At 46.8% G+C, this 24,956-nt stretch overlaps 1 protein-coding gene and 1 non-coding gene across 2 annotated transcripts; both read right to left on the bottom strand.

The window, feature by feature from the left end:
* Nucleotides 1-11,187: 11,187 nt before the first annotated feature.
* On the bottom strand, nt 11,188-17,369 carry LOC124661636 (putative disease resistance RPP13-like protein 1). The gene is made up of 4 exons (XM_047199511.1): nt 16,971-17,369; nt 11,651-13,917; nt 11,385-11,524; nt 11,188-11,288 (listed from the first exon to the last, which is right to left on the bottom strand). The coding sequence occupies exons 1-4, from the start codon at nt 17,367-17,369 to the stop codon at nt 11,188-11,190; spliced, it is 2,907 nt and encodes a 968-aa protein (XP_047055467.1).
* Nucleotides 17,370-17,922: 553 nt separating this feature from the next.
* On the bottom strand, nt 17,923-18,041 carry LOC124685468. Its single transcript, XR_006997462.1, has one exon. It is a non-coding gene; the product is annotated as a 5S ribosomal RNA (ribosomal RNA).
* Between the last annotated feature and the right edge of the window lie 6,915 nt (nt 18,042-24,956).

The following is a 24,956-nucleotide window of genomic DNA, read 5'->3' as shown; positions in this document are numbered from 1 at the left end:
GTGGGGCCTATGTGTGGCTTGAGGGAGCGGCGCCACTCGCCCTGCAACGTCAGCCGCACCCGCCACAGAGGCACGCACACGCCACACAGGACAAGGTGTGTGGCACCGCTCGCACGGCCGCCACACAGTGAAGTGTGGCGCCCCTCGCATAGACGTCACACAAAAGGGTTAGTCCAGCAAAATAGTTTCGCCGGAAAGTTATCTTGTGCAGTACAAAAGGTTATTTTTGTCAAAATTGCCGCGGTTGTAGTAGTTGTTTTTTAATGGGTCGGAACGACATATGCTAATCACCCATAGTTTGTGGAGGTGTCCTTTCCATGGCCCAAAAAAAGGTAAGCTTTTGAGCTCCATACCCGTATCCGTTCTAAATCGGGTGTTAAGTGGGATCTCACCTAAATTTCACTTGTAGTACATTTTATTTTTGTAGTATAAATTTTAACACCGGAATTTAAGTAAGAAAAACCAAAACCGGGACCCCTTTAGTCGCGGTTGCTTACAAACCGCGACTAAAGGTCCGTCCACGTGGGCGCCAGGCGACCGTCGGGGCGGAGGACCTTTAGTCGCGGTTCGCCTGGCCAACCGCGACTAAAGGCCTCCGCAGGTTTAGGGTTTTAGCCCCCCCTAAATCTGGTTTCTTTTTAATTTGTATTGTTTTATTTCTTTTATATTTTATTTTGTGTTTTATTTTAATTTTGAAGGAGTTTCACATATTCTACGCTACTATATACATGCATATGAATGTACAATTTCAAACAAGGTTGAAATTAGAACCAAGAAGAATTCAAGAGGAATATACAATATATATTCAATCTCGGATGACCATATACAATCTCGAACAAGTTTTCATACATAATTTACAGCATCAGAAGTTCTACGTCCTCGTAATAGTGTTCTCCTTTAGGATGAGGATTTCCCTCATCAAAAATCCTGCTAGTTCCTCTTGAATTGGTCGGAAGCGATTTTCTGGACTAAGCGTCTTCCGCAAGTTATTCCTCTTGACGTTGTTCTCCGACGGCTTCCGCTCAGAGGTGTATCTCCGGATGAAGTCACAAACATAGTATCCACATAGATTGGTCTCCGGTGGCTGAATATTCCCAGACAGTATCTTTCTAAATTCTAGCTCTTTTTTGAATTCACCGACCGTTTCATCTGTGAACCGTCTCCAAACCCTACAGGGCAAAGAAAATTAAATGAACAGGGGAGTTATTAGTTACTTGATATTAGGAAATAAACGAAAAAGGACGATCGATATAGAGCGCAAAATTGAAAATAATTACTTTTGCATCATATTTCTCATGTTGACCCAAAGCTTTGAATCCATATTCAGAGAGTCCATGATGAGAACTCTGGAGGTGTGAAATTCAATTATGAGCAGAATCCAGTGGAACCTGCGGACACGATACATGCATAATCATGCATAACTCATCGATTAGACATACCATGCATGGAGTAAACAAAAGAGAATGTGCTCAAGACAGAAACACTCACCCAAAATGGTAAGGAAATATAATTTCACTTTTGAGCTGCTGCTTTGTAAGAAAATCAAACATGTCTTGCTCCACGTCGCGGGGGTGTTTTTCTAACACATATCCATTAACGATGTGCGGGTCAATGAACCCAACATCATGGATGTTCCTTTTTTGGCATTCCCCAATCTTCATTCTGCATAATAGGGTACACAACAATATAGTTAGGACGGTATATATAGTTCAGGCAATGAACGAGATGAGGTAGAAATAAATCACTTACGGAACGTACCAACTGATGATAGATTTGTCGAGCTCGCGCAGATTGAACAGCTGGAACAATTCACTCATATGAACTGTTACATAGTAATGTTTGAAGTGATGCTCATGTCTAACTTCCGCATAAATATATTCTTTGTCGGCGTTATTTTTTATGTAACCCTTGTACCAACGTAGCAGATTTTGCATTTGTGCTGGTAGATCCTCTTCCTGCGCAGACTCGACGAGAGGCCCATGCGGCACATATGTAATTCCTACCTTACTGATTGACGCCTCCTCAAGGCCTAACACTGCACGAAGAGTCATACCGATCTCGGCCGCTTTTTCTCTGGCACCCGTTATAGTCATTCCCTGTGCTGCTGCAGCTGCTATGATAGCGGGGTCCATTAGTTCAGCATCCGGACCGACGACTTTCACTATGAGCGGGGGGATCGATTATTTATTTTGTTCCCCGAGCTGGGCAACTTGTTTCCCGCTTTTTTTCTCCTTCTCCGCCAAGTCTTTCTTCTCCTTCAATATGAGTGCTTGCCTACGAAGTTCACGTCCATAGTCGTCAGGCATATTCTTCTTGGCTTGGGACGGTGTGCTCAAAAATGACTTAGCCCATTTCTTTTCCTTCTCAGAAAATATTGGCTTGGGCTCAGGCTCTCTTTCCGCCTTCATTTCCGCCTTCCATTTCTCATGCTGAGCAGCCGCGGCTGCGTCAGTTTTCTCGACACTACGTTCCCAAGGCCTTGGGAGGAGAGGCTTGAGTGATGGCTCTGGTACCTTTGTGGTCTTAGGTACATAAGGGTCCGGGTTAATAGTCCAGGAGGAGGTTGCCTTGCTGTCCGCCTGCTTTCGCTTCTTCGCCGGAGGTGGATTGGGGGGCGGCGTACCCGCCGGAGGAGGACTGGGGGGCGGCGGCTGCTTACCCGCCGGAGGTTGTGGATTGGGGGGCGGCGTCGGCTGACGTGAAGGAGGTGTAGGTGAACCACCACCACCACCACCGCCACCACCACCACCACCACCGGAGGGGGGTGGACTTGTTAGCCTTGGCGCCTCGCCTGGAAACACTATGTACTTCTTTTTTCCATAGAATGAACTGGCGCTTGACATCTCCAAGTCTTCTCTCCCCTTCGGGTGTAGCAATGTCAATCTCCAGGTCCTCAAACCCTTGGACTATTTCTTCCACCGTGACACGAGCCTAGCCATCTTCAATGGGGTTTTTGTGGTGGAGTGCTCCAGGTGTACAGGGTAAAGCACTGTCGGTAGCTACCTTCGTGGAACATATGCCCCCACTGGAAAATCCAGATCACATTCTTTCATCTCCTTTACATCATCCACGGGGTAGTGAGGCTCCGGTGCACGAATCTCCATCATCGGTGCATTAGCACCAGCCGAGGTAGCACCAGCCGAGGCCAGCAAGGGTGCATTAGCACCAGGCGGGGCTTCCATGGAAGTCACACTGCTTCTCCGCTGCTGGCCTCCGAGATCTTCATGCGGCCCTGCATCAGCCGATCTTTCTTTTAGTAGTTCATACACCATCTGCTTCACCTGATGGAGTTCCGATGCCAAGTGCCCCACAAAATCTGCATCCCGATCCGTCTTTCTCTTACGGCTTCTGTAACCATACGGGTCATCGTCCTGGGAGAACCCTACTTTCCACGGAATGGCGCATTTGCCTCGTACACGTCCTGGGTGTTCAGGATTCCCGAGGGAAAATGTCAGCGCGTCGTTCTCTCTGTTGAACTTGATCTTCCCCTCTTGAGCTTGGGTCATTATGTCAATAAGGGCTTGGGTGGGTTTAAACGCTTTCTTCCGGTGAACACACACCCCTGTCTCCGGGTCTAGCGATCCCCCATGCCCATACCACCAGCTTTTGGCCCTTGGGTCCCATCCCACTGTACCTAGAGGGATTCCTCGCGCCCTCAGGTCATTCTCCATCTTCTCCCACTTAGGCTCCAAAAGGCGATACCCTCCTGGCCCCATAATATGATTTTACTCTTTCTTAGCCGCATTTTCCTTATTTTTTTTTCGATATTTCAATGAAATGCTCCGATTTCTTTTGCCTCACAAATTCTGGCCAATCATCTTTCAGTTTCTCATATTGTCCTTTGAAATCCGGAGTCTTGTTCTCGTTGACAGAGTCATGGGCTAAATTTTTCTTGAAGTTCTTGAATGCTTCAGCCATCTTCTTAAGAGCGAACTCTTTGACTAGCCTCCTCCTCTCACGTCCACCCGGAATCTCGTTACCCTGTTCATTGCGTTTGTTGAATTCCGGAGGTAGAATGAAATGTTCCATAAGCTTTCTCCAGCAATCTTTTTTTGTTCTCTTGTCAACAAAACTGAAACCAAGACGTGCCTTCTTTGGCTCATTCCATTCCTGGACGGTGATCGGGACGTTGTCTCTAACAACGGCTCCACATTGGTTGATAAACTTTGTGGAGTGCTTTTGGGGCTCCAGCGGCTTGCCGGTTGCACTGACAACCTCGATGGTATATGTTTATCCTTGTTTTATCGTCTTGGTTTTGCCACGCTTTGTCGTACTCGATTTTTTCGACGATCCGGCCGAGGGCTAAAAAAAGAAAGAGAGTCGCGCGCGTTAATACATATTTATTCAAATCAGTAAGTTTGTATCACCAGAGAATCAATGTATATATATACCTCACCGGAGGTGGTTGCTACTTGCAATTCAAGATCATCGTTTCTCGACGGTTGACCTCCATCGACAATGTTCGTTCCTTCGTCATCACCTCGTTGACGACCTTCATCTTCACCGTCAAGGTTCAGATAAGAAGAGACATCCTCTTCTTCATCTTGTTCGGTCGGCACAAAAGGAACATTGCCGTTTATGATGCCCATTATATGTTCTTCAGCATCCGGATCATAGTTGGCCATAATCGGGTTAGCTCTATCGTCCGCCATATGTCAGTCCTGAAAACATGTAGTAAAACTAATTAATTAAGTAAAGAAGGGGGCGGTGGCGGTGGCGAAAGGGGGCGGTGGTGGTGGTGAAAGGACGGTGGCGGTGGCGAAAGGGGGGCGGTGGCGAAAGGGCGGTGGCTGTGCCGAGGACAACACACATAACCCTCGCCGCCCCCTCTCGATCCCAAAAAAAACACCGCACGTATACGAAGGGGGCGACGAGGGCTCGCTGCCCCCTCCGTATACGCGCGGTGGTTAAGTCAAATTTTAGTTAAATCAAAAAATTTAAGGCGAAATTTTTAAGTCAAATTTTAGTTCTTTTTTAAGTGAAATTTTAGTTCCTTTTTGAGACAAACTTTTAAGTCAAATTTTAGTTAAGTTAAATTTTAGTTAAGTCAAAAAATTTAAGACAAAAATTTTAAGTCAAATTTTAGTTCTTTTTTAAGTGAAATTTTAGTTCTTTTTTGAGACAAACTTTTAAGTGAAATTTTAGTTCTTTTTTGAGACAAACTTTTAAGTCAAAATTTAGTTACTTTTTCTATTTATTTTTTGTTTTAAATTAAAAAAAAGGGTTGTGGCCGGCGCCTGTATTGTAGGCGCCGGCGCGTGGGGGGGCGGACGGTGACGTGTGGTGGCGGCGGCGCGCTGCGCGTGTGGCAGCGGCGGTGGCGTGTGTGGTGGAGGCGGCGCGCGCGGTTGGTCCGGCGCGCGCGAGACGAGACGGCGACGTGTGGCGGCGGTGGCGCGCGCGCGGTTGGTCTGGCGCGCGTGAGACGGAGGAGAGGAGGCGCGGCGCCGCGCGCGAGGACGTACTCTCGATCGATCGGGGCGGCAGCCGGCGCGGCGGACGACGGGCGCGAGGGACGACGACGGCGACGCGAGACGACGGAGGCGCGCGAGGCGAGACGGCGACGATGACGACGGAGGCGAGACGACGGAGGCGCGGGTGTTGGCGGTTTCGAGAGAGGAAGAAGATGAAGTGAAACGCGCTAGACGCCCGTGCGAAATTTATAGCGACGGGCCTTTAGTCGCAGTTGGTGTCACCAACCGCGACACCAACCGCGACTAAAGGTGTTTTCGCGCCAACCGCGACTAAAGGTCTTTTTGAAAATCCTTATCATTTCTAAATGTTAAAAATACAAATAAGATATCAAAAAAATCAGAAAAATAAAACTAATTCGTTTATAAATGTTAAAAATACAAATAATATATCAAAAAATTCAGAAAAATAAACTAATTCATTTCAAAATGTTAAAAATACAAATAATATATCAAAAAATTCAGAAAAATAAAACTAATTCATTTCAAAATGTTAAAAATACAAATAATATATCAAAAAATTTAGAAAAATAAAACCAATTCATTTCAAAATGTAAAAAATGCAAATAATAATGACTAAATCCTGACGACAGCTTTAGTCACGGTTGCACCCTCTAGTCGGGATTCCTTTTCTTCCCGCCATTTCTTCCCTGTCTTCCCGCCTCTTTCTTCCCACCTCTTTCTTCCCGCATCTTTCTACCCGCCACTTTCTTCCCGCCTCCTGTCTTCCCGCTCCCATTTTTCCCGCCATTTCTCACTACATATATGTAGCCCGGCTTGGCCAGCATTATCACATCTCTACAATCTCTCATCACTCTCTCATGGCTTCCACCGTACCCACTCTAACCTACCAGCAGGTGGAGGAGCTTTGCGCCTCGAACTACCCTTGCCCACCGGGCTACCGCGTCCCCGCCGGCGGGAGCCTAAGCGCCGGAGGCGTGCCGGTCCCTCCCGTCCCTCAATGTACTGCGCGCCGGGCGGCCATCACGAACCACTACTACCTCGACCTCACGCCGGAGCAGCGGATGAATACCTGCTGGCATCCCGATAACCAGCATACTTGGGATGCCTTCTTCATCAATCGGCGTGAGAGGGTGCTCGCTAGGTATGAGGAGGACGGTCTGCCTCATGGGAACTTCCACGAGGCCGACCGTCGGCTATGGTGGTACGGCCGGACTCTACAGAGCATCATGGACTACATCACGGCCGGCGATATCCCCCGCCTGCGCTACCCTCAGTTCGAGCCACGAGCGCCGCCCGACGACGGCAACGACGACGATGGCGGCAACTTAGAAGGCGGTGACTATCACTACAAGGGCGGCAACTATGAAGACTACGAGCATGCATATTATACGCCTAGGCAGGAGTATGACTAAATCACTCCAAATTTCATGTATCACCAGTGGTTTCTCGAATCAATCGAATCATTCGAAAATGGACACCAAACACATCACAGATAATATAATTCACATGATATATTCAACAAAGTTTGATACAATAAATTATTACACATCATTTCTTCCCTTCTGTCCCTGCTTGCTTACGATTGTGCCGTATCCATGGAGCATCCTCATCATTTAACTTAATGCTTGGGTCAGTGTTCACTTTGAAGGACGGAATTTCACCAAACATATTATAATCTTCTGACATATCTGTCTTGTCCTCCACTCCCACGATGTTTCTTTTCCCTGAAAGAATAATGTGGCGCTTTGGATCATCGCATGATGTACTAATCGTTTTCTTATCTTTCTGTTTCCTCGGTTTGCTACTCATGTCTTTCAAATAGAAAACCTGAGCGACATCTTTGGCTAGGACGAATGGTTCGTCAAGGTAACCAAGATTGTTGAAATCCACCATTGTCATTCCGTATTGCTCGTCCACCTTTACCCCACCTCCTCTTAGCTTGAACCATTTGCACCGGAACAAAGGGACCTTAAAGGAGGGTCCATAGTCAAGTTCCCATATCTCCTCTATGTAACCATAATATGTGACCTTTTGCCCAGTCTCGGTTGCTGCATCAAAGCGGGCACCACTGTTTTGGTTGGTGCTCTTTTTATCTTGGGCGATCGTGGAAAAGGTATTCCCATTTATCTCGTACCCTTGGAAAGTCGTTATAGTCGAAGATGGTGTCTTGGCCAACATGTACAGCTAATCTCCAACATCATTGTCATTCATTAAAAAATTTCGCAACCAACTGCCGAAAGTCTCCATGTGGGCCTTTCTAATCCATGATTCAGGCTTCCCCGGGTTGTCCGAGCGTAAAATATTCTTATATTCCTCGAAGTACGGAGCCACCAACCTGGAATTTTGCAGAACTGTGTGGTGTGCTTCAGTCATAGAATGGCCGTCCATACATATCGTTGATTTCCTTCCGATCGTGTCTTTTCCACTTAGTCTCCCCTCGTGCCGCGATTGAGGAAGACCAATCGGCTTAAGGTCAGGAACATAGTCAACACAAAACTCAATTTTCTCCTCATTTCCATAGCCCTTGGCGATGCTTCCTTCTGGCCTAGCACGGTTACGAACATATTTCTTTAATACTCCCATGAACCTCTCAAAGGGGAATATATTGTGTAGAAATACATGACCGAGAATGGAAATCTCTTCGACTAGGTGAACCAGGAGGTGCGTCATAATATTGAAGAAGGATGGTGGGAACACCAACTCGAAGTAACCGTGGTAGATCTTCTGGATTGATTACCTTCTGAGAGATTGCATTGAGGAATGCACATAGCTTCACAATGGCTACTCGAACATTTTCCGGTAGGAGCCCCCTCAAAGCAATCGGAAGCAATTGTGTCATAATCACGTGGCAGTCGTGAGACTTCAGGTTTTGGAACTTTTTGTCCGCCATGTTTATTATTTCCTTTATATTCGACGAGAAGCCAGACGGGACCTTCATACTGCTCAAGCATTCAAAAAAGATGACCTTCTCTTCTTTGGTAAGAGCGTAGCTGGCACGAACTTGAAACCATTCCGGATGTCGGTCATTTGGGTCTTTCAAACGTTGCTGGTCCTGTCGTGCTTCCTTTGTATCATTTGTCTTCCCATACACGCCCAAGAAGCTGAGCAGGTTCACACACATATTATTCGTAACATGCATCACGTCGATTGCAGAGCGGACATCTAGAACTTTCCAATATTCTAGCTCCCAAAATATAGATTTCTTCTTCCACATGGGTGCGTGCCCGTCAACTCCCTGCGGAACTGATTGTCCGCCAGGACCCTTTTCAAAGATGACTTTCAAATCCTTGACCATATCAAATACCTCAGCACCAATACGTTATGCAGGCTTCGGCCGGTGATCTACCTTGCCGTTGAAATGCTTGCCTTTCTTCCTTACGTTATGATGCCGGTGAAGAAATCGACGATGCCCCAGGTACACGTTCTTCTTACAATTACCCAGATATACACTTTCAGTCTCATGTAAGCAGTGCGTGCATGCATTGTATCCCTTATTTGTCTGTCCCGAAAGGTTACTAAGAGCAGACCAATCATTGATGGTTACGAAAAGCAACGCTCGTAGGTCAAATTCCTCTTCTTTGTGCTCATCCCACACACGTACACCAGGTCTGCCCCACAACTGTAAAAGTTCATCAACTAATGGCCTTAGGTACACATCGATGTCGTTGCCGGGTTGCTTCGAACCTTGGATGAGCACTGGCATCATAATGAACTTCCGCTTCATGCACAACCAAGGAGGAAGGTTGTAGATGCATAGATTCACGGGCCAGGTGTTATGGCTGGAGCTCTGCTCGCCAAAAGGATTCATGCCATCTGTACTTAGACCAAATCTTATGTTCCTTGCATCAGCTGCAAAATCTTTGAACTCTCTGTCGATCTTTCTCCATTGCGTTCCATCAGCGGGGTGTCTCAAGTCCCCGTGTGACTTACGGTCCTCTTTGTGCCATCGCAACAATTTGGCATGCTCTTTGTTCCTGAACAGACGTTTCAACCGTGGTATTATAGGAGCATACCACATCATCTTGGCGGGAACCCTCTTCCTGGGTTTCTCGCCCTCAACATCGTCACCAGGGTCATCGCCTCTGATCTTATAACGCAATGTAGTGCATACCGGGCATTCATTCAAATTCTCGTATTCACCGCGGTAGAGATTGCAGTCGTTAATGCATGCATGTATCTTCAGAACCTCTAAACCTAGAGGGTATACAACCTTCTTTGCTTCGTACGTACTGGCGGCAACTCGTTATTCTTTGGAAACATATTCTTCATCATTTTCAGCAAATTTTCAAATCCCGAGTCAGATAGACCTTCATGTGCCTTCCATTTCAGCAAATCCAGTGTGCAGCCCAGCTTTTTCAAACCATTATCGCATCCGGGATACAACGACTTTTTGTGATCCTCTAACATGCGATCCAAATTCTTCCTCTCCTTTTCAGTTTCGCAGCCTCTCCGTGCATCAGCAATGGTCCGACCAAGATCATCAGCGGGCTCATCACGTGCCTCTTCTTCACCTTCCCCTTCACCTTCCCCACCTTCAGCATCCTCCATGAAAGTATCACCGAAATGATCAGGATAGTTGTCATCGATGAAATCATCCCCTTCTTCATCGTCTTCCATTCTAACCCCTCTTTCTCCATGCTTAGTCCAACAATTATAGCTTGGCATGAAACCCTGCCGAAACAGGTGCAGGTGAACGTCTCTTGAGGAAGAGTAACCCTTCTGATTCTTACAGGCATCACATGACAAAACCCCCCTGCTTGTTCGCATTACCCACTACAAGGAAATCTTTCAAACCCGTAATGAACTCGCCGGAGAGTCAGTTAACGTACATCCATTGCCGATTCATCTGCATTATTATTATATAAAGTATATAATTAACCATCATGCATTTGTTAAACTAACTAGCTACAAATAATAGAAATTAAATAATGAACTACACACATGTATATTTTATCAATGACATATTAAAGGTTCAAGTTGCTAACTGCGATCGAGGTGGAAAAAATAAATGAGAAAGCTCAAGTGTGGCTCGGACACTTCATATTATGTTTGTTTCATGCTCTCGGGCATTTCATCGAACACCTTGTGTGCATAAGAGGAACCAAAAGCAAACCTAAGTGAAGTGAGCTGAGCTGCCTTTTATAGGTATGGGCCTTTAGTCTCGGTTGGCCTGGCCAACTGAGACTAAAGTTCCTCCCGTCCACCAGCTGGCCACCGAGCGCGCTGGACCCAGGTCTTTAGTCGCGGGTCGCCTCTCGAACCGCGACTAAAGACCCCTTTAGTCGCGGTTCCTATATTTTGGGGACTAATGGGGGCGGATGAAAGCCTCTTTTTCTACTAGTGTTTGCTGGTCCACTATAACCACATCTAAAATCTAGCCCAACATATTCGAGCAATGTGTGAATAGTTCTACGCAACAGAACAATTTTCTCCGACCAATACAGAGGGAAGAAATATCTTGTAATGAATTCATGCAAGGACGCGGGTGTTCAACATCGTACAGTATTACTTACAAACCATATGAGACGCCTAAGGTCAGTGTTCATGGTTTCACAGCATTATTATAGGACTTGAAAAAAAAACTGAATTCGATGCTCACGTTATTTAGGATCGTAGTCTACGGCCTGTAGGAAACAAATAAATTCGGTATTCATCATTGGCATACATCATGTTTTGCACCGTGCTTAGCTGATGAGTGGAGCAGCACTTCACTCTGGCAGGTTCAATGGTCACGACTTGACGCAATAGGACGTCACAGCAAATTGTGACGATAAACTATCAAGTTCGTTTCCTTCTGGTCTTGTACAACTCCCATTTTCATCGCGCAGTATGATCCTATGTTGTTATCATTGTCTGAAAACAAATTGAGAAATGATCATACCATCTCTTGATACGGGAATAAATATTGATGTTATGAGAACACACAAAATGATATAATACTTGATTTACCTGTTGATACGTACGGAATGTGCTTAATCTTTTGCCAATCTGGATCTCCAACTGTTTTGCACGAGCTCAGCAACACCTCATTACTGATACGGAAGTTGAAGTCCTTGATAGACTGAGGCAGTGTTGGAAGCGACCGAATACTGTCGCAAGAAGAAATCTTCAGCGTCTGCAGTGACGTCAGATGCTCCATGCAATCCGAGCTCATTGACACCACATCACAGTTACTCAGTATGAATTTCTCAAGAGAAGGCGGCAGTGCTGGAAGCGATCGAATATTGTAGCAGCACGAGATCTCCAGGTTCTTCAGTGATGTCAGGTGCTCCATGTAGTCTGGCAAGGCGTCCCAGGTGCACTGCTCAATAATGAGCTCACGGAGATGAGTGCAAAACCCACTAAGTTCAGGACCATGTAGTGGGCTGCAGTTGCGGAGATGGAGATGGTTTACGTGCTTTGTGGCACCATAGTGCATCCAACTTGGATACCTAATGCCGTGGTAACCATTCATAATAAGTGATTTAAGATCCTTGGGTGGGCAAAGACCATCTAGAACTTCTGGACTCGCTTTACCACCCCCCCACCAGGTCAGTTCCAGTGTACTGATCCCTTCCTTACCGGCCAGATTAGCCTCTAGAGATTCTTCCTTGCTTTCAACATTTTGCATGCCCCTGATCCACAGCTTGCCACGAAGCTTTTTTAGGTTCCCGAGTTGCCTAAACTCGTACCCTTGTTCCTTTCTTACATCGAAGCCTGACATTGTTTGGAGTGATGTCAGCCTGCCGATGCTTGGAATATTCACAAATACAGAGCAGACTACATGCCGCAAATTGACGAGGTTACCAAAATCTTCACAAGAGGAAAACACCACTTCCTCAATGCAACCAAAATCTAGAACCTGCATGTGGTATAGCTTACTAAAAGTGGCCGGTAAAATCATCCTCAGATTTGTAGAATCATGAAGCCGAAAAGCAAGATACCTCAGGTGCCTTAACTGGTCAATGCATGCTGGGAGTGGCATAACTGAGGGGACATCATATCTCGCTGAACATCCGGCAGTTATGGTGAGCACACGCAACTTCCTCAGCCTCTTAAACATAAACTTCAAGACTTGCTCCGAAACTGCATCCCAAGTAGGTCCACTACCAATGATGAGAGTGCGTAAGTTGCACAATTGGCATATCTTTGTAGTAATCAATAGTGTATCATAGAACTGAACAAACATATGGCGGACGTTTGGAGGAACTTCCACAGCTGCGCATTTTTCTTGCAGTTCACTCTTTTCGATTCTGAAACAATCACTTCCAGCAGCCTTCTCCGCTAAATCATGCAATAGATCATGAACTAAATAGTAGTCGCTTTCATGGGGATATTCCTTTGCTTTAAGTTGCAGAAACGAGGCTGACACTAGTTCATCAAAGTATTCCTGGCAAACATCTTCCATTTCCTCACCTTCACTAGTGCATCTGGCAAACCCTTCTGCAGCCCAAAGCTTAACTAACTCATGACCTTCCAAGCAATGTCTTCGAGGAAAAATACTGCAGAAAGCAAAGCATCGCTTGACCTGCTCATGAAGATGATGGTAGCTCCACCACAGAGCTCCCATCGTCTCGTTCAAAAGGTCCCGGTCGCGGACGCTTCTCCAGAACACAACGTTTTGCCTTATACGCAACTGTTCTCCGACTATTCTGGCTGCTAGAGGTGACCCCTTCAGCTTTTTTGCAATCTCTTTCCCAATGTCTCCCAGTGTTCCATGAGTATGATCATCAACGGGCACACCGTGGAGTGCATAATGCATGAGCAATTTCCAGAAGACATCTTCATCTAGGACAGATATGGGAATACATCTCTGCTTCGCGGCACCCAGAGCTAATAATGCATCTTCATTTCGACTAGTGACTAGGATCTTGCTTCCTGCCTCTCCAGCCCTGAGAGGCGAGAGTATCTGTTGCAGATTTTCAGACTGTGTCGCATCTCTAATATTCATATTGTACCAAACATCATCTAGTACCAAAAGGAAACGTTTTCCACACAGTTTCTTCTCCAACATATCCTGTAAGGTGTCACGATTTTTGAATTGAGGGCATAAAGTACCTGTAGCAGCCTCAAACATCTCCATGTAAATGGCATCCACACCAAAATCCTGAGAAACATGAACCCACATTACAAGGTCAAAATGGGTATCCTTTTTCTCATGGGCACAAACAAGTTGTGCAAGGGTTGATTTCCCAGAGCCACCGATGCCATGAATGCCAACTACTGTATAACATGGAGCGCTATTGGTGTCAGGCTGACCATGCTCTTCCTTCTCATGAAGCAATGCTACGATCTTATCGCAATCCTCATCTCGTCCGATTATCGTTGAGAGAGGCCGTGAAGTAGTGCCACCACCTCGTGAGTTGGCAGCAACAACATGGCTCTGGTTTGCACCACTTATGCTTGGCAAGTTCATCCGTTTTAAAACTTTGCATGCATCATTTATGACCTCTTCTATTCTGTCTAGCTTCTTTTTCAACTTAACTTTTGACATACCACTCTCCTGCAAAACAAAATGACAGTTGAGAAACTGGTGTACAGAGAAGCCCACATAAAAAACGAAGGAAGTTCATTTTTGTAGCTTCATTTGCACAAAAGCTAGTCGCTATCGTATCTCCTCGCTTTGATGATAGTATCATTCATAACTTCTTCTTTGTTGTGTTGTGCAGTTTGGATACGGAATGCAGAATCATAGAATAAATGTGCAGAAGTCATATAGTTGCATTTTCAAATAGTTTAGAGAAGTCGAATAAACTTTTTTGTTTCTTTATTGACAACATCAAGAATACTGTGAACAGAACCATTGTATTCTCCACCGAACCGGTAAGAGCAGAGGAGACAAGAAAGGCGACCTGAAGGCGTTTTAGGGTCTCCATTCCATGCGCCGGTGACGCTGCAGGTCCATCCCGCCTCCGATGGCCTTTCAGGCCTTGGAGGTGCGATGGACCCCGGCCTCTCGCAGACGGGAGGGTTCCTATTTCTTGTTTTACTTTATTTTTGTGTCATCGTCGGAGTGCTAAGGCGACAGCAACATCCTGGTAACAAAATAAAGACCTCCTTGCCCTATTTCCGCGGAGGGCTTGTGGAGTTGTTTAGTTGGTTTTCGTGTTCGTTGGTCTGAATCTTTTGATCTAGACCTCCCATTATTGTCGATGTTTGCTGCCCTGATGCATTAGTTGTTTGTGACCGAGCAGAAAAACTTCTCGTATATATACTTCAACAAGCTCTACTATAACAAAACTTTGGCCGGCTCCTGAGAGAGAGGGGCGAGGATTGTCGTCGTTGTTAGGTGGTCCAAGGTCTTATTTGTAATTTTTTTTATTTTGGCATTCTTTTACTGATTATTAACAGATGGATGGACCTCTTCGAAAAAAGTACAAGCCATTTATGCCACATAGATCCATCTATACAAAACTATGAGATTTGTCAAGTGTTAAAGGGTTATGAGTACCAATTTAGAGCATCTCCACCCCCAAATAGCCATATGGGGGGGTGCCGGCGCAAAAAAAGGTGCCCAACCGGCGCCCCATATTTGTTTTTCCGCCGGCGCAGCCCAACTAGTTATCCGGTGCTCCCAGGCCGAACCCAACAGACGGGGAGGCTAGCAGGGGCGCCGGCACTACGCGTGTTGGCGGGAAGGAAAGGGCGAGAAAGCGCGGGAAACATGCTCGTCTTGGACTCGCGTCGTCAACGTCAGCGGACCGGTCATCTTCCCCCTTGCCTTCTGCGCCGCGTCAAAGGTTGATCGCCATTAGCGTTGCTCATCTTCAGTGTCTGCTCGCCATCAGCGCATGCCCGTCTTCAGCGCCTGCCCGTCTTCAGCATCGACGCGTCCCGTCGATGGGGCACACGTCGTCGTGAATGGCCGCCAACGTTCCCGCCCACCCCTTTAAAAGCTGCCCTCACGCCGCCCCGTCTCACGTCATCCCATCTTCCTCACCTAGCCTTCTCCCGTCGCAGATCACCAGATTCTCCCCCACTACGCCATGGAACGATTCCACGGAGACGGTGCCGCTGCCAACGGCTTCGGCCGGCGTTGGCTTCTTGTCGACGAGGCCCGCGCCCTGTGGAACATGCGCTACCCCGTCCCACCGGACATGCGTTGCCCGTCGGGGTGGGTCTTGAGCGCAGGCGGGCTGCCGGTCCTGGTGGGGTGGCGCGCGCTGCCGCCATCTACGACCACTTCTAGTCGCTGACGCCAGAGGAGCGCAACAACCCCTAGTGGGACCCGGAAAACGACCACGCCTAGGGTCTGTTCTTCCTCCACCAGCGCCAAGACTACATCACCGCCTACAACGGCAACGCCCCCCCCCGCCGCTCACCATGCCGCCTCTGCAGAACAGGTGGGTTGTACGATGCCAGCTGCCTTCGTCCTCCTCGCGTTCCTCGTCGTCTCCGGCGAGGTAATCACCCTACGGCATGTCGTCGCCACGCTACCTAGCGTCGGTGAAGGATGAGCCCGATGAGGCGCCTGCGAGCAAAGATGGCGATGCCATCGTCTTCCGCGGCCAACGCCCCCGCTCCCTCTGCACCCCGCCGCAACCGGTAGTGGACGCTGCCGCCAGAATACAAGGCGGTGGACCTTGGACTCAAGGCGGAGGACGACCCCGAAGAGTTCCCGGGCCTCCGCCTCGTCGAGCAGGCCTCCTTCCAGGAGACCGATGAGTGGGTCGAGGCCCGGAGCGCGGTGGACCCTGCTGCTTGGATGCCGAGCGGCGGGAGCGCCTTGGACTTTACATCAACCTCGACGACTACGCTGGCCCGTCGAGCAGGCAGCAGCCTCGTCGCAGGCGCAGGGACCCTAGCCAAGGCTACAGCTCCTTCCCGCCACCGAAGCAGGAGCATAGCGATGACAAGGAGGACTACGCGGCGGCGATGTACCGGCCTCGGTGGTGGCGTCCATGGCGGCTATTAGATTTAGTTTTTTTTTTTAAAAAAAGTACAAATAATGGCCAAAGTATCTATTAATTTGAGTTTTCTATAAAATTTTCAAATCAATATTTTTTGGTATGGGGGGCATGGCTGGGACCTGGGAGCCCAACTACCCAATTCGGCACCCCCATACGGGCCAAAAATCTGCAACGCCGGAGCCCATATGAGGAGGACGAGTGGAGATGCTCTTAGTCCAATAGATTAGGACAGATCCACTTGAACCAAGCCTTAAATGCTAGCTCCGCCAAAACGCATGTGCTAGTAATGGATATTTTACGTACTCAAGCAATTTCCTGCTAAGTGATCCAACTAAGTTGACAGACGGTTATGAGTAGCAATTTAGTCTAGATTAGCACAGATCCATTAGGTTCGCTTGAACCCAACCCTTACATGCTAGCTCCGCCAGGAGGCTTGTGCTAGTCAAGCAATTACATGTCATTGCCACTTTTTGCAGTGAAGATTATTGGTGGCTGAGTTGTAAAGCCAGTGTGCCCCAAATAAACCAGAAAAATTAAAAGGTTGGGCGATATCAATACTACTAACAACTATTCATTTGTTAATACTTTTGCATTGAAAAACTTTTGGAACCGAGAGAAATACAAACACATAGAGGCACGGAAGGACCTGATGTTTTAGTGGAGAGCTCTTCACCGTGGCAGACCAGATCTGCTTCAAGCGACGTGAAGGCCCGGCAACCTCTGACTTGAGCTTGTCATCTGGTATCTTCTTCTCGAGACGGTAGTACTCAACATCATCCAAGATTTCCTCTGCTTCGTAGAACGCAGATTTAAGTTTACTGTACAGCCCCTCCAATCGAGGCCTGTAAGGGCTCACCTCAACTGCTCCCATCACCCGCTCCAGCAATAAAATCTTTGGCTCAAGCTCACTCAGCTTCTTCGATGCATCAAAGCCAAGATACGAGGATGCTTTCTTGAACAGATCAGAGATGATGGGCGAGGCGACCCACCCTGCGGCTTTCATGCCCCATCCTATTGCGACAACAGCAGTCAATGGGTCCGCCATTAGAAGCCCCAAGCTCTTAGCAGATTTGAGCGATTTCCTGCAAGTGTTTCACATGGTAGGTTGAGGAGGGGAGCTTTCTTGGAATGCCTAAGGACATGCCTGGGCAGGGTGAGTTCTCGGTGTGGCCATGTAGTAATCTTTAAGCCGGAGGGGCATCTTCCTGGAAAAAAAAGTGGCAATGTTTACGTTCTTCAAGGTTCAGATCCAACTTGACGGAGATTCACGGTGTGTGCACATGTAACCATGTGGCAGTTCACCTATTATACAGTTTCAGTCACCTAGTAGAGTCCAAATAGCATGATACTAAACAAGTACAGGCCCTGCCCCAGGGAAAGAGGAGTGAGACCGGAGGTGCAGTTTTCCAACTAGAGATGTTGTTGGTCAGCTGAATACTGCAAGTTGCTTTGATTAAAGAGAAAACAGCTAATGAGCTCGTTTATCTGTCCCTTGCTTGCAGGACATCTTATACTACTTTCTATTTAAATAATTAAAAGGACGTACCCAGTGCTGAGAGCTCCCGCACTGTGCGGGGTCTGGGGAAGGTGAAAAAGGAGGGATGCAACACGAGGACTTCCCAGGAGGTCACCCATCCTAGTACTACCCTCGCCCAAGCACGCTTAACTTCGGAGTTCTGATGGGATCCGGTGCTTTAGTGCTGGTATGATCGCATCCTTTCTATTTAAATAATTGTGTCGAGGAAAATTAAAATAGAAAGAGAAACCTACAATGATAGCATTATGGCGGTGCAAGCCGAGAGATATCCACGAGGTGACAAAAAGGGCTCTGTGGACAATGCAACTTTTCATTTAACAGTTTGAATAATTGTAAAGTAGGAAATATGCGTGTTCTTCGCTTCTGGTTTCAAACCAACACACAAAAATATAAGGCAGTGTAAGATTTTGAAAAGTAACATTAGAACTTAATTTACCGAGTTCTAATACCTAGTGACCAATCTTCATCAGCGGAACCGACATGTTGCACATCTCCTACCTACTTTAATACCTAGTGATTTCACATGGTGGACAGGTGCACTAAAAGAAGTGCCATATGGTTGTACATATATTTATTTTTCTTTAAGATTAAGGAAACTGAAAAGATGTTATGGCTCTGAGATGGCATCACCTACCAAGTTTCACTGAACACAGGCCACTATGGCCAACAGCAGCGTCAGAGATATTTCGGTCTTGATAGTTCTTCTACGATACATCCGAAATCTGTCAAGCCACACACATATTTCAGCAAATCCATAGATCTTTATAATACCATCGTTATGACAGAAAAGTGAATAGAGAACTAACCAATTGAGAATTGATCCCGTACATTGGGTGGAAAAAAGAAAGGAACGTGGCAAGATGAGGACCAAATAACTATTGCAGGATTTAAGAACTGGAAGGTGCATTAGCCGATTCAAGAACTGGAAGTTGCGACTGCCGCGTGCCCCACCTCACCGTGCAGAAAGCTGAAGAGGCAGGAGAGATGGCGCGACGCCCGCGTGCGGTAGCTCCTTCGTCGCGTGCCGTCGCCGGACTCCGACACTTCGGCCGACGAAGTTGCAGCATACTGCATACTCCACCCCACCGTGCAGAGAGAGAGAATTGGAGAGGCAGGAGGGAGGCCGCCATAGCAGATAGAAAGCGGATGCATGGCGGCCGGGAGCCAGCCCGGGATTCGTGGCGACCTGGAGTACGGCTACCGTCGCCGGGGCTGGAAAGGCGGCGCCATTGTGGGGAAGCGTCGGTGGTGGTCGCCGGGGCTGGAATTGGAGAGGCAGGGAGGGGGCTGGAATTGGTCGCCTGGGAATTTTTCTGTCCGTGAAAAGAAACAAAATCGTGAAATTTCGTTGGGCTCGGCCCATGTGCGATCGCCGGACAAATAACCGGCTTTTGTGAACATGGGGGCATGTGAACCCACTTTTTAAAAGATTCCGTTTGTGATATCAAAACATGTTTCAAAAATCGAAATACAAAATGATTTTCCAGATGATCTCAAATATGTGCCCTGGGTATGAGTTTCGTGACGAAAAAACATTTTATTTTGTCTCGAAAAAAAAGTGAAATTTTGCAGGGCAATATAGCAGTATATATGTGACGTATTTTGTCTTTTTTAGATTCTAAAATAAAAAAGTGGTTTCTCCGCGAAAACTTTCTACGCACACATGAAACATGCGTACGTACCCGGATATTTTTATTTCAGAATTTTTTCACATTTCGAAAATGCATTTCCAACTAGAGTTCACGTGCACCCAGGTTCAAACCGGACTTTTCCGGCAAAGGCTCAGTTCTTTTGGCAGCTTAAAGCTGCCCTCCCCCAAACTTACTGGAGGCCGCCCCCAAAATTTAGGGTTTTGGGGGCGGCTTCTCCAGTAAGTTTGGGGGAGGGCAGCTTCTCGGAGAAGCTGCCAAAAGAACTGAGCCAAAACCTTGAAATCAGAGGTGGATCCAGGAATTTGACGAAGCCTAGACCCGCTGCAAAGTAGTACAAAATTTCTTCCACGAATATAACTATATACATAATAAATCGATATAAAAACTTATGTTCATTGACCTAACAAAAAAGAAGAGCAAATTTGTATGGAAACTCACTACGATAGGACTTTCTCATTTAAACTAGGGAAAATTTGCTGTTATTTTCTGGCGTTTGCCAAAACACACTGCTCGATTGTGTCTTTGCCAGGTACCATTACAATTTCGTGGTACATTTGCCAGAACACACCACCTAGCCAAAAACGGAAAGTTTTGCACTTTTACCTGGGAAGATTCAGCGCGCCCTCTCTCCGTCACACAACTTTGTCTAATTTTTTTTTAAATTTTCTTCATCTAACTATAAATGTGTCTCTATACTAAATTGTGTCTCAGTATATTTAAAGCCCGATAAAGCTAATATTATATCTTTGTGAGGCCAACAAATTGAGGAAGAAGAGCATGCGGGTGTTGCATGCATAAAAGAATGGGCCGCTACATGCTTTGACATTGATTTGGAATAGAATATTAGTACTAGCAGATTCCCTACTTTGAGGATATTCTGTAGTTCTTCATTATTACTGGTTACTGGTGTTCATTGTAACTAAGAGCATCTCCAGCCGTTGGGTTCCCAGGAAATCCGGCGTTATTTAGCGCCGGATGGATGTATTTTTTGGTCTGGGGAGCTCATTTTCCCGGCGAGTCCATGATGGACGAAATTTTTAGATAAATAACGGCGAATTCGGACAAAACAAGGCGAAATTCGTTTAAACATAAGCAAAATTTAAAGATATTTAACATATGTAGGCGAGTTCGTACATATATTTGAAGTCGGGCAGATGGAAACATAAACTAACTACATGTCGTCGTAGCTCGAGTTCCCGGCGTCCTCGGGCGGCGGCGCCGCCGGCGGCATCCCCAGGGGGGAGTTGCCGGCCTCGATGTGCGCGAGCACACGTGCGAGCGTGCGGCCCGGCGCACCCCACCAGCGGCGGCGGCCGGCGGCGTTGTTACGCGCTGGAGGAGGGGGAGGACCGTCGTACGCTGCGAGTTCCCGTTCGTGTCGGAGACGGAAGAACTCGTTCGAGTCGTCGTAGTTGTCGGCAAGGTACCACTCCTCTGCGCGCTGCTCCTCGGTGAGGGTGACCCGCACAGCGTCGATGGCGGCGTCGAGCTCATCGCCTCCCACCGGAAGCGGCGGGATCGGGACTCCCCTCGCGCTCAGGCGCCATCCTCCGGGCACGCGGAAGTCCGGTGGCACCGGGTAGCTCGCCATGTGCAGGAGTCCCGCCTCCCACTGGTGTAGGGAACAGCGGCCGAAGCCGTTGTTCGCCGCGTCGTGGTCCACCATTGCTCGCTGGTGGAGGTGGATTGGGGAGAGAAGACTGGGTTGGGCTGGGGAGAGGAGGGAGACGACGGTGCTGTATGCGGCTAGACGCGGTAGGTTCCGCGATAAATAGAGGGAGCCGAATCTGAGGCGACGCCGCGTGGAAGCTATGCGTCCGGCGAAGTCTGACCGGCGGCAGGCTTTTGAAGCGCGGAAGACGATTGGCGTCTGTCGCCGACAAGTCGGGGCACCATCCGCGCGGAAAGTTTTCTCGACGTTTGGCGCGCTTTTGTTTCGTCCGGAGTACCCGAGCGCTCCCCGGGGGGCGGGGATGACCTGGGCTCACCGGACGGATGAAAGCCAAATCCGGGTGAAAACGAGGTTCCGAGGGCGCGGCTGGACCGTTTTCGTCCATCCGGATGAAAAATAAAAGGCGTCCTGAAGGCCTCGTCGGGGAGACGGTTGGAGATGCTCTAAGGGTCACACACTAGTATAGATTGGGTCTATTAAGGACCCACGTGGCACACGGAAAGACTTTTTTTTGTGTATTATGCAGTCAAACGCTGACGCCGCAAAACACGAATCGTGTGCTTGGTCTTCAGATAGGCCCATATGAAGGCATAAAGCACACAGAAGTTATTTGCAGGCCATCAGCAAAAGTTCACAAGCGGGACATTTAGAAATAAGGGTCAACAGCCTTCATCGCACACGATTATGGCTAACTGCGCACTCAAACGGTACAATGTGGCCAAGAACCTTCACATGCCGTGGATCTAGCGTATAAAGGTCGGTTATCAAGCCCAGGAAGGTACCCCGCATCCATGGTTTCGAGAAGGAAACGTCAGCCGTAATGATCCTCCCTGGCCTTGGGAAAGGATGAGTCAGTTGTGACTCGGCTTCGACTCAGTCCTGACCACTTTATACATGGTCCGTCGAGGATCAAAGGGAGACAATGGGACGCCGAGTCTTTGCCTTCTGGCCTAGTTATCAGCTCCGCCATCCCAACATAAGCATGTCTCGAATCGTGTTGAAAGTGTGACCGAGACGAGAGGAGGGAGATTGTAACCAGGATGTTTCACGATGGTCTATGCATAGGCTGGTGCAATGAATCCCCAAAGGACAAGTAAGGATAGTTCTTTGGGAACATAAAGAATGCCAGGTCAGGGACCAAGGTCAAAAGGAGGGATAGGACGAGGACAGGGCGTTTGGCTGATAGCGGTCGGCGCCCGTTAGGAGTAGCCCACCCGCTTCCCGTCTTGCGTGTAATGGATAGCTTTTTCGTCATCACTTCGAGTAAAGAGTCGGGGCGTGGCATCCTGTCGGCCATTGTGGTATCCCCTTGGTAGTATAAAAAAAGGACCGCAACCGAAGGAGAAGAGAGAGGATTCCTAGCTACAATCCCCGACAAGGAGTTCACCTTGTAATCGACCACCGAAGAATCAATACAAGGCAGGAATAGGTTTGTTAGCCTCCGAGTGGCCCGAACCTGTTGTGTTTTCTTGCAGTTTGATGATGATCTAGAGTTCCTTTGCTGCCCCAAAGTGAACCTCTAAAAGGGGTATGAATAACTTTGGTGTTTGAGTTTCCAAGCTCGGAATTTGGCATGCTAGGTAGGGGCACAATTGTTGTACGATCCGTCATCCCCAGCAACGGCCATGGTCGAAACAAGATCCGCCATGAAGCATGCCTTGCGCAGGACGAAGAAGAAGGTGACCGCTCGTAACAACCTAAATTTTGGCCCTCTTTAAAATTTTCTAGACAAAACATTTTGCCCCTATTTCAAATATTCTGTTTGGATTTCTATGTCTTCTTAAATTCTCAAAACTTGGCAAAGCTTGAGAAAATTTTGATTTGACCTCTTACACTTTTGAGCTTATGACATGAGGTGGTCCATTGCATATGTTTTCCATCCTCAAAATTATTCAAAATTATTTTCTAGATTTATTTTAAGAAAAGCTTTTGTTCCTAGCTTTACAAACGAACCCTAAGACCTATGCTTTTGGCAATATAAAAGGAGGGCCGCAACTAAAGGAGAAGAGAAAGGACTCCTAGACAGAATCCCCAACAAGGAGTTCACGTTGTAATCGACCACCGAACAATCAATATAACAATATATTGAGGTAGGAGTAGGTTTGTTAGCCTGGGTAATCCTTGTGTTTTCTTGTAGTCGATGATGATCTAGAGTTTCTTTACCGGCCCATGCCGAACCTCTAATAGGGATGTAAATAACTCTGGTGTCTGAGTTTCCAAGCTTGAAAGTTGGCACGCCGGGTAGGGGCGCAGCTTCTCTACGATCCGCCATCCCCAAACGACGGTCATGGTCAAAACAATATCTGCCATGAATCCCACCTCGCGCAGGAGGAAGAAGGTGAGACCTCGTAACATCCCAAATTTTTTACCTCTTTAAAATTTCCCAAACGAAATATTTTGCCTCTATTTCAATTTTTTGTTTGGATTTATATGCCTTCTTAAATTCTCAAAACTAGGCAAAGCTTGAGAAAATTTGGATTTTGCCTATTACACTTTTGAAACTATGACATGAGGTGATCCATTGCATATTTTACCAGCCCCAAAATAATTCAAAATTATTTTTATATATTTATTTTAAGAATAGCTTTTATTCCTAGCTTTACAAAGGAACCCTAAAACATGTTCTTCTCAAAATTCACCAAAAATCATGGATTAATCCCTATGACTCCTAGACCCCACTTGTCCAAAAATATATCATGGTTACTTTGGATCAACACCAAAATCTTCAAGCCTTTTGTTTTTTCCCTTTTCATAATCTTTTTGCAAAATAGTTTGCAAAGTAAATTTCACTCCAGAGCCGGTGCCCAAACTAGGTGCCCCTATAGTATACCCAACATATGTGAAAAGTGTATTTGACACATGAGCACCAGTGCTCCTGATTTCTAAAAATCATATTTTTTGGATTTCAAAACATATGAAATTAAATACCCACATACATATAAACATTCTGAAGGTACGGTAAAAATTTTGGAGAAAAATATGTTATTTTTTAAGCTATACAAAAAAGATAAATTTCTGACAAATATATACCTCTATACGTAGCCATAAATTTGTTTTTTTCCTATAGCTCAAAATAAAATGTAATTTCTACCGAAACTTTGCATGAATATTCAGAACATGTGTATGTATTCATGGAATAAATGTGATGATTTTTTGAAACGCAGAAATACATTTTTTAATTATTTTAAAAACTGAGAGCACTGGTGCTCATGTGCACCAAATTTGCTTCCATATGCGAAAAGTGTATTTGACACATGAGCACCAGTGCTCCTGATTTCTGAAAATCATATTTTTTGGATTTCAAAACATATGAAATTAAATACCCACATACATATAAACATTCACAAACCTTGGATCAATTACTTGTTGAAAGCCTCACCAAAACCTTCTGACCATTCGTATGCTGGTTCGAACTTTGAGAATATTTGCATTACCAACTATTTTCCTAGATGGCCAAGTATACTTTTGGATGCACATTAAAAGGGCGTACATCATAGCAAACCCCAACTTCAAAATATTTCATCATTTTCCCCAAAACCACTTCTGATTTTTTTTGGCTAGTTCTGAACTTTTGAAAAACCTCCATTCCGTGCTTTCGAATTTTGAAAAACTATAAATACCAAAGTTGTATAGCATCTTCCTCTGCACACGACAAACACCAGATCGATCAAATCCGTGCATCACAGCTCGCGCACGAGGGTGATGCCGCTCGGCGCGTCATCAGGCATGCGCTCACCGCGTGCACTGACACGCCCGAGTACGCCACCCGTC

The sequence above is a fragment of the Lolium rigidum genome, chromosome 1, assembly GCF_022539505.1.
Source record: "Lolium rigidum isolate FL_2022 chromosome 1, APGP_CSIRO_Lrig_0.1, whole genome shotgun sequence".
Lineage (NCBI taxonomy): Eukaryota > Viridiplantae > Streptophyta > Magnoliopsida > Poales > Poaceae > Lolium > Lolium rigidum.
This window is presented reverse-complemented; position numbering and strand designations above follow the sequence as displayed.

Coding starts and splice junctions, on each gene's coding strand:
- LOC124661636 (XM_047199511.1), bottom strand. CDS start 17,369: ATGGCGGACCCATTGACTGCTGTTGTCGCAATAGGATGGGGCATGAAA. Junction 13,918..16,970: donor GCTCTCCACTAAAACATCAG/GTCCTTCCGTGC, acceptor TTTGTTTTGCAG/GAGAGTGGTATGTCAAAAGT. Junction 11,289..11,384: donor CATTCCGTACGTATCAACAG/GTAAATCAAGTA, acceptor ATTTGTTTTCAG/ACAATGATAACAACATAGGA.